The sequence below is a fragment of the Phaethon lepturus genome, unplaced genomic scaffold, assembly GCF_000687285.1.
Source record: "Phaethon lepturus isolate BGI_N335 unplaced genomic scaffold, ASM68728v1 scaffold28111, whole genome shotgun sequence".
Taxonomy (NCBI): domain Eukaryota; kingdom Metazoa; phylum Chordata; class Aves; order Phaethontiformes; family Phaethontidae; genus Phaethon; species Phaethon lepturus.
The window spans coordinates 64,135-74,073 of NW_010520241.1; the positions used below are offsets into that span (position 1 = coordinate 64,135).

The window sequence follows — 9,939 nt, forward strand, 5'->3', positions numbered from 1 at the left end:
AAGCTGCATTTGATTGGTAAGAGGGCACGAGAGCCAAAGGAGGCAAAGCCACCCCACGGGGAAGCGAGAGCCACAAGATGTGGAAACCGCTGAGATGGTAACAGAAGTTGACCTGAGACGGTCTTCCAAAGGGTTGGCTTCTCCAGCTCTGTGGATAGTTTATAACATTTGGGCAGGGAATACTCACTGCCTTCCACAGTCTTCTGGTATGAGGTGATGAGCGCAACGCGGGGACGGGAATAGGAACAAAATGGGTAAGGAAATAGCCAGGCCCTGGGGTAAGAGCCAGCCAAGTCCTGGGCAACCCTCTTTGTCCCTGCAGCACAGGATCTGTGCAGGCAGCAGAGAGGCGGGCTGGGGTCAGCAGCCCATGGGTGGGCTTAAAGACATTCTCTTCATCAAAATCTAAACTGGGGGCTGAGCACATGTCAGCAAACGTAAGCACAAGAAGGCCTGGAGGGTAACAGGGGATTGGAAAACCAAGATACCTGGTATACACAAGCTGTAAGTCCAAACTCCTCTGGAGCGGGAAACATTAGGTACCAACAGCCTGGAAAACCATCTCGGGTCAACAAGTATCAAATGCTAATCCCATCTCCCAGGGCACGCTGGCAGATCAGGGGAGTGCTGGGAGACCCAGGTGGCCTGGGCAACAGACTCAGACCTTACCTGCGAGTGCCAAGGTGCCACGTGGTGGACGATTTTGCTTGTGAAGTGAAACTGCCTTACGCCTGCTGTGCACTGGGGGTGTCCAGATGGGACCCGAAGATGAGCTCAGGTACTGCTTGGGAAGCTCTGCGTAGTCCAGGCTCTCCTTCACTTGGAGCAGCTCCTAAGCACCCACACACACAGCATGACCAAGGCAGGATGGCAGCAAGATCTGTCTCTCAGGGGCTGCCTGGAATTTAACACCAGAGGAAAGATAACATAGACATACACAGCACCCAGGCTGCACCCTGCTTTGGGAATGGACCCTGACAGTATGAATGGCAGGGGTTAAATAATGCTTAAAAGGTTAATTCAAACACCAAAACACACAGACACATGACACACGACTAACATTTCTTGTGGATCTGTCCTCCAGCCTCTAACACCTCCTGCATTACAGAGACAAGGGGAAGATATGCTGTAAGTGGTTGCAAGCTATATATTTGTTGTCTAGCCCAACAAAAAATGAAATCAATATTGAACTACTGCCTTTCCTCTGTGAGGACACTCATTTAGTTCCCTTCAGTTTTCACAATGCCTTTAGAAACCAAATGCATTAAGTAGGTCAACAAGCCCAAGAGGAGAGGATCGATGGGCAAGACAAGCTTGGTCATATCAGCTACACTTCCTCAGCAGACCAGACCAAAGATGACGTGTTCAACAGCACATCTCAACATTTTGCATCCCCCAAATGATTTTTACCACTGTTCATTCAGTCACACAATCCCATATGCTACAAATACAGGATAAAAAAAAACAGTGGCCCTACCTTGGTATTGGTGTGCTACCCCAAAGCAACCAGTAACCTACACCAGCTGTTGGATGGTCACTACATGGTTGGAGAAACACATCAAAAATAGGTTGTAGCAAGGAGCGTAAGTGTTCCCTGAAAATAATTTGCCAAATCTGGCAAGCATCAGGCACCAAGCAAAGGGCTCACACAAACAGATCCATCCACGTACTCCGGAGGTCAAAGGAACAGCACGAGATGCTTGCAGGAGAGCACCGTCATTGCCTTGTCCAGGATCATGTGCAGACGCAGCCAGTCGGGGAAGGTCACCTGCACCTATGGCATGGACAGCACTGGGCTGCGATTCATGGTGCCACTGCAGAAAGCAACCCATCTTCACGGTCGATTGCCCTGCTGCAGCACAGTGCCTCTGCCTTCTCCCACCATGGAACGTCACGACAGCTGAAGTTGACCGAAGCTCAGAAAACTGTGTAAGGCATTACAGGGATAAAACACAGAGTACAGATCCCTGCACCCAGGCTTTGCTGGGTGAATCCCTTTGCTCCTCTATCCAACATAGGCAGGGTGGAGAAATCTAGGGAAAGGAAGTGCCAAGAAAAACAAGGAAGGGGAGGTTTGATCCCAACGTTACCCTGAGATAACACGCTGAGGGTCCACCAAGGCCAAGAGTTCATTCCAAGTGTTTTGCGTTAGACCTGCCTTTGAAGCCTGATGCACTTTCCCTCCCTGTTGCGATTTCTGCAGCTGCCCCCAGGATCATCAACATCACCGTCAGCTCCAACGGGGACCGCACCTTCCAGGCACGCTGCACTGCCGAGGGGGAGCCAGCGCCCGCTCTGACCTGGACCGGACCGCCCTACAGCAACCTCACCTCCACCACCAGCATGAACCATCGTGTCACCAAGGAGCTCCGGTACCTGACCCATGATGGAAAATACACCTGTACTGCTGTCAACAGCCACGGGAGAGCAGAGGGGGCTGTGTACTTCTATAAATTCAAAGTATCCAACAGCTCCTTCTTCCTAATCCTGATCTTTGTCCCGCTGGGAATTAAAGTGCTTGTTTTGCTGGTGATACTGGGCTTCACCGTTTTCTCGAGAGGAGGTACGTATCGCTATTTGCCACGGTAGTCTTCCTCCATCAGACTGGGAACCAGTGTAGGATGTGGCAGATAAAATAAGGCAGGAGGGGTTGGTTTTGGGGTTTTTTTTAATGTTTATATGATCTTCCACCCTAGGAGAAAGGCATTTCTAATGGGAAATCTAAGAACAAGTAAGAGGGACCTGCCGGCTGGCCAGCCGGAGCCTGCAGACTGGAGGTCTGCTTCGGGAAGGGACCTTTGAAAAACAGAGGGAGCAGGAATTTCCCGGTGCCCCAGGAGAAAGGTTAATAAACTAACAGATGAGCAATTAGCAGAGAACCCACTGCCTACACAACCAGATTTTTAATTTTTTTTTTTTTTCTTGAAGCAGACTAATTACTACGTCTTTCCCTGTAGCCCGTGGGCAGGATTTACCTTTGCTGCATCCCACACAACAGTTTAATCTCCTGGGGTGGGCATCCTTGTTTTACAGACCCGTCCCCTCTCAGCCCCCCAGGCCTCACTACCCAGGCACTTCCCCATCGTTAGTGAAATCCCATCACCCCGCTGCGCCAGGCCCACGACAGCAGGGAAACCCCAGCTCATAGGAGAGGAGAATCACCTCATGGACTGCAGGATGAGACCTCCCAAGACGACCAGAGGCCACTGGCCCCCAGCCCACCATCCCTGCTGTGCAATGGCACAGGGAGGAGGGGACCAGGAGGGACTCCAAGCTCTCCGTCTCTAGGTTGGATGAGATGTCATGTCACCGTAACTCATCTGTAGACAGTCTGATGTCAATGCCTTGAGAAAGCCACCGCTTGCCTCAAACTGTAGAAGCTGCCAAGACAAATCACAAATGCTTTCCTCCTTACATATACCAATGCCAAATTCCCACCCTCGTGAAGCGGACCACATGCCTGACAAAAGGTCTTCTCCTCATTCACTGGGGTGTCACAGCCACCCTCCAGTGCAGCTTCCTGACAGCTCTAGGTCAGTCCTGGCTCCCCAGCTCACTCTGACTACATTGCTAACCCACATCTTCCTTCCCACTTCACAGGTCCCTCCTCTGCTCCATCCAGCCTGGCTCGGTAAGGATGTCCTGCCTTCTAGTCACGTTATCCAGCAGGAGGGTGGAGGTGGCTAAGGAGAGAAATGCAACATGTCCTTGGTCTTTGCAACAACCTTCTGGCCTGAGAGCAGGCTCCTCGGATAAGGACAGGGTTGGGCTGATGGTCAGGCAAGCCGGTGTGAGGGACCCAAGGCTTGGGCACTGCTGGGAGGAGGCTCTGGCTTGGGTACAGCTGAGAACAGACCCAACTGATGTGAAGACACGGGACTGGGGCAGCAGGTTGGAGAGACCATGGTACATGGATACTACAGCAGCAAAGGGCTAGCAGAAGTCTAGGTGGGCAATAGGCCCAGAGCATGGTAGGAAGCCACATTAAACTAGCAAAAGAACCACCCACCTGAGGAGAGGTGAGGGGAACAGGCTGGGACAGGGTCTGTGCCAGGCTGAGGAATGATGAACGAGAGAAGGGAAACTGTGCAACAGAAACCTTCCCTCCTTCTGCCCCACAATCTCTAACGGAGCAGAAAAAGTGAAGTGCCCACACCAAAGCTGATGAGCTCTGCCAAGTGTAGAAGAAGGTATGGAGATACCAAACAGCCCACCTCAGAGCCCGCTCAGGTGGGGCAGGGCCTGATTCTCTGGCTGGCATCCATACCATGCTCCCACAGTCCCGTTGGCATTTCCCATTACCCAGCACAACACCGACCTTGGACACTCCTGGCCAGGCTAGAAAGGGATGGGAGGAAAAAAAACCAGAACAAAACCAAACCACAAAAACCCAAATAAACTAAAACCCAAAACCAACCCTTAGGCTAAAACTAAAGAAGCTGTATCTGAGGTCAGCATAATTATGTCTGCCGGGGGCTGCTCCCTTCCAACCTGAGTTATTCCTATGTGATGTCTCCTTCCCTCACCTTACCCAAGACGGCCATTTCAGGACAGTCAAGCACACAGCATCAGGACACAGACAAAGAAGCAATGGGGAATTTAATCCTACAGTTAAATTTGTAATAATTATTTGCAAAAGCACAGTTTTGCCGATTTCACAGCATCTAAACCATATTGCACCCTTGATTGTATTTGTATAGATATGTACATAGATAAAAGCTTAAAAACCAAGATCCTCCACACTCCACATGAGAAGATCCTTCTCAGGAGAGCTTGTCACAGCCTCCTGAGGCTCTGAGCCACAGGACAGTAGTAGTAGTAAATTCTAACGGTGTAGGAGATCATTCTGGTTGCTTTAGGACATAAAACATTAGATGTGACTCAGACACTTAAAAACTACCTGCTGCAGAAGGAAGGACCGGTATCAGACAGTACTGCAGACACTTAACCCGACCCTCCTTAACTACTAGCTGAGGCCACTTACAAAGTCTAGAGCAGCCAGAAATGTGTCTTCACCTTATTCACTTCTTCTACTGCCAGGCCACAACTGCAAGACTCCACCTATGAGAACTTTGACCGCAGACACGGCAGCAGCCGGACTTTGCCAACAGAAAGAACAGCATCAAGACGCAGCTGAGGACCTGGGCGGCCTCATCCGCACCCGCGTGCACGGTTCCGATTCCTGTCTGCTCTGTACAAGGGTGCCTTTTCCCAGGGACGCAAGACTGATGTTGACTGATGCACAGAAGGACAAACAGGCCTCGCAGGTCTATGATTTCCACGCCCACTGCTGCTTACAGGCAAGAGAAGCCCTTAGAGGGAAAACAGAAGAAAGTAAAAAGAAAACAAAGAGGGGTGGAGCCGGAAGAGCTGGAAGACACAGGATGTCAGTTCTAACCAACCTGTGTGTTTTTAGCCGTATCAGATAGTGTTTAGCAAGCAGATAGGTCTACCATTTGCTCACATCTTTTTGCTTTAGCGTTTTTTAAATGTTACTTCAGAAAGCAGTTTTCACCACTCCACTTGTGAAACCACATGCAGCTTCCTAGAGCCAGCAAGTGAATTATTTTCACATTTCAAATACCAGCTGGAATCTCTGCAGGGGTTTTTGATTACTATTATTATTCCTTAACTTCCAGAAGAATTTAAGAGTTTAAAGAAAATCTCAACTTTCAAGAGGAGTCCAAGCAAAAAGGAAAGGAGATTTTCCAAAAGCTGGTAGAGCTGAAAGCAAGCCATGCAAAGGGTGGTCTGTACTGTAACTCTACTGCAGCTCCTGCTAACGGTACCTGCTACACAAGTCCACGTGCACACACAAGCTGAATCTCAGAGCTTTGTGATCAATACGCTGTGAAAGTGCTCCAATAAACCAAAATTTTTTTTTTTTTAAAGAAAAAGCATTTATAAACAGTTTCTATCTCTGTGTTACGTGAAAAAGTTCCTCTGAGGTTTGAGTACTCATCTCTTAAATTCTTCTGTGATTAAGTCACTGTTATAAAGTCACCGGCCATCCACAATGAGTCTCTAACCCAACTGTGAATGTGCTTCAAGACCAAGTAAAGAGACCCAAGTCAACCTGGAGTCTTGGTCAGACAGACAAAGGTCCAGAAGTGGGCTGTGAAGAGCAATGGGTTGTCACAGAGAAGGAGCGGAAAGAATAAAAAACCAAGGAATGACAAGAACCTACTTTGGGGTTTATATCACTGGATTCAATGTTCTGTGCAATTATTCCAGTGCAGTAGCTCCAAAACTCTTCTCCTAATGATCCCAATTCTGGTAGAAACCACCACTGGCCAGGAGCCTGAGTTGCTACTGAATTACCATCAAGCCTGTGGTCCTGCTTGCAAGCTCACCCCCAGCCTAGGAGTTACTATTTTAAAGTTTACCTCTTCATAACATCTGCGCTGGGAAAGTAAAGCGCAACTTTAAATGACGTGGCCAGGATAACAAAAAAAAAAAAGGAAATATTTGAATGCCATCTTTTAAATCCCAGTTTAAAATCCCAGCACTGGCAAAGCCAGGTTTAATAAAAATAGGAAAAGATGCAAAGAGGAAAAGGAAGTTACAGCAAACAGCATAGTCATGGACCAGTAAACTCAGATTCACAGGAAGAAAGAGGCCTCAGAGAGATTAACTGGACAAACCGATTTGAATTTGTGAGCCCTTATGATTTATAGACATACATTAGAGTTACAAGAACCCGCAGGTACCCGTGTATGGGACTGAAGCTTGGCTTACAGGGTTTTTCTCTTGAAAACTACTTCATTTAACTCAAATAGTTTGAGTCCAGATAGAAGCATCAGACCTTGTGCCCCACTGAGTATGCCCCGTTGAATGTTATCAGCACCCTACGCACTGCCAGGAAATGCACGTCACAAAACAGCTACAGCAAACTTAGATGTGAGGAACTCGTGGATTAGCACTGTCCAACTTTTATTTACTCGGCTTCCAGAGCACAGTCCATGTTCGTGCAGTAAATGGGAGAACAAGGACGCCTGGGTACAGGAACCCCCCCCACCCCTCTACACTAGGAAAGGCACAGGAATGAGTTTGTCTGAATCCTGCCCCTCTCCCCAGTGAGGGACCTCTTTAACCCATCCTAACTCCTGCAAGATTGATCTTCAGTGGGAAGAGCCTGCTCTCACCATCTCCCTGCTCACTACCCACCGTTTCATCCTCTGGAAAGCAAGAGGTGTGGGGTGATGTGCAGAGGAGAGACCTCGCAGTCAACAAAATGGAGTGGAAGGAGCCCACTTCAGTGTACGTGCACAATAAAGTGCCTACAGGACAGTGTTGTGGGAAAGGTGCTCATTTCTTTTCTGAGAAGTCAGCACAATCGGGTGCCTCCCAAGTGGGGGGACAAGCAGGAGGAATTAAGAGGTCCGTGTGCAGGCACAGGGCTGCAGTCTCACCGAGATCACGGAGATGGAGGATAGCTCGCAAACCTGGAGTGGTGCCACGAATGCCTAGAGCCTCTTCAGGGTGGACAAGCTGGGATAGCGAGGAGGAGGAGGAGTTGTCCTTCATGTGAGAGCACAGCGGAAACGCACAAGGCACTGGCCAGGGGTGGAAGACCCGGCAGGATGCTGCAGGGTCAGCCTGCACAGGGTGCACTGTCTGCATGTTTCACGCATCTTTGCTGCTCAGACTTCTGGTTTTCCATTCCACTGACTTAAGTTAATGCCACATTCAGCCGTTACATCCATTTCCCTATTCGGTCTTATTTTCTTAATAAATATTTAAGCTGCAATCCACAGGCAACAATTCATCCCAATGCAACAACTGCTGTGCGAGTCAAACGTTCAAAAAGCCACAGATGTTTGTTCTCTGACTAAACTGCATGAATTATCCAAAAGGCACACTTGTTATTAAGTGGCTGACATTCCAATTTCATCTCTTTCCACTGCAAGTTACAATGCTAAAAACACAAAACTCGGTTTTCCTTCTGAGATTAGCTGGTTACATTCATGATGTGAAAAAGAACATTGCAATTTGGGGTAGGAGGGAGGGTGGGAGATGCTGGCAATACAGAAGTCTTTCCAGTAAAACCAGAAGAATTAAAAGTCAATCTGTTGGGCACCATTTAGAGAATGACACTCCATGCCCTGCAGTTCACGGTTGTGACAGTGGATCTGTTAGTTCACAAAACTGCTCCCCTGTATTTCAGGAGCACGGGTTCAGATTTCTACCACTACCATGCTCACCAAGAAGCCAAGAGACTGGTTTGTGGGCGAGCCGTACAGCAAAAGCAGCAGCTCGCGGTGAACTCTCCCTACTTCTTATCTTAGGACCTACCGTAGTATTATTCAGAGAGTACTTTAACCATGATAAACCAAATAATGTTCATCACAATTATTAGACTGAGAAGGGGGGGGGGTGTCAACAGCATCATTAGCATCAATTCTATTACATTCTAAGCAGTAAGTTATCAAAGAAGCTGTTTCAATGGTCAAGACAAATGGATATGATGATGATGTCAATGGTGTTTGCTGACAGCAGTGATCCCAGCCTGGTCCCAGCAGTGATCCCTGCCCACCAGCAAAGGCCTCAGCAAGGACACTGTACCACCAGCACTGGAGGCACAGTTTTCTCCTACTTCCCTCCACATTATCAGCTTTCCTCTCATTTGGGATAAATACCAAATTCCACAGTCTAGGTCAGCTGCGAGTGCTGAAAGACCTGAACCAGTGCGTCATCCTACTGTCACATTACACAAGAACAGGCTGTTGTCACACACACACACAGACAGACAGACAGACAGACAGACACACACACACACACACACACACACACAGATCATGTTAAACCCAGGACGTTAAAGAGAAGAGTCTCCAGGTCTCCATCAACTAAGCAACTGTATGGCATTCCCTCATCATATTTTCATCTCCAAGAACAATTATGTATTACCTGATGTGGATCCTTCCAGCAACTTGAAAATATCGTGGCGTTTATCACAAATTGATTTTTCATTTTTATTTTGCATGGTCTTTGCAGACATAGCATGTTATAAATACAACATTTATAAAAATCTCAACAGCTGAAACAATATCTTATTGTAAAAGTGCATGTCAAACACATATTTCTGACTTTTTCACATTTTTATGCAACTGATCAATTAACACTGAATCTAATAAAACCAGTGCTTTTAAATCTTTGGGGGGCAAAAAAGCAGCAGAATGTATTCTTCCAGACATGAATTTTCCAAAAGAGTCTGTTAAAAAACACGCTGCATCTGTATCTCGTTAATATACATAGGGATGTACATAGGTATATGCATACATATTTATTGGCTCGCAGATAGAGCAAAGAACTCTAAGACCACATTAAGATGAAGGTGATCTAATGACCCAGCTGGCACAGTTAGCAGAATCGGTCGAGAAGAAAAAGGTGATTTGTTCTCCAGCACTGGAACCACAGTTAAGAACAACACTTCAAAGCATTATTGACCAGACAGTAGGTAGCACATTTCCTTCCCCTAGTGACCAGAACTCATGTTTTAACATGTAACCATATTATAAACATAAAGGCACAATTAATGGAAGAAGAGAAGCAGCCATCATTTTTCCTTCATGGGGGTGTACAGATTGGGAGTGCAAGACCTGGGGCCGCCTCAAATAGATCAGTGATAAAAGGGACAACGTTAGACAGGCAACTGGGGAAACTTGCCTTCTACTTTCCCTGAACAAAAGTGCATCTTATGATCATACAAGGCAACAAAACCAGTGATCATTCAGGTGAAACAACAGATTTACAGGTTCATGGCTCATGCTTTGGCAACAGAATTTTAACAAGCGATCACCAGATTTAATATAAGAAAAATATCCTTTCACAGTGTCACCTGAAACCCTGGTGCCATGCCCAGCTAGACAGAAAATAAACAAACTCAAATGGTGGGTGTCCACTTCTTAAACCAGTATTTCCTAAACGACCAGACTTTCA

The 9,939-nt window shown here is 47.3% G+C and overlaps 1 protein-coding gene across 1 annotated transcript in view; it reads left to right on the plus strand.

Moving 5' to 3' along the window:
• LOC104628670 (sialic acid-binding Ig-like lectin 15) overlaps positions 1-8,265 on the plus strand; it is an 11,830-nt gene extending 3,565 nt beyond the window's left edge. The window contains exons 3-5 of the mRNA XM_010297333.1: positions 2,177-2,563; positions 5,041-5,172; positions 8,168-8,265. Of these exons, the coding sequence (XP_010295635.1) occupies positions 2,177-2,563; positions 5,041-5,172; positions 8,168-8,265 (617 nt within the window). The remainder of the gene's footprint in view (positions 1-2,176; positions 2,564-5,040; positions 5,173-8,167) is intronic.
• The last annotated feature ends 1,674 nt before the right edge of the window (positions 8,266-9,939 follow it).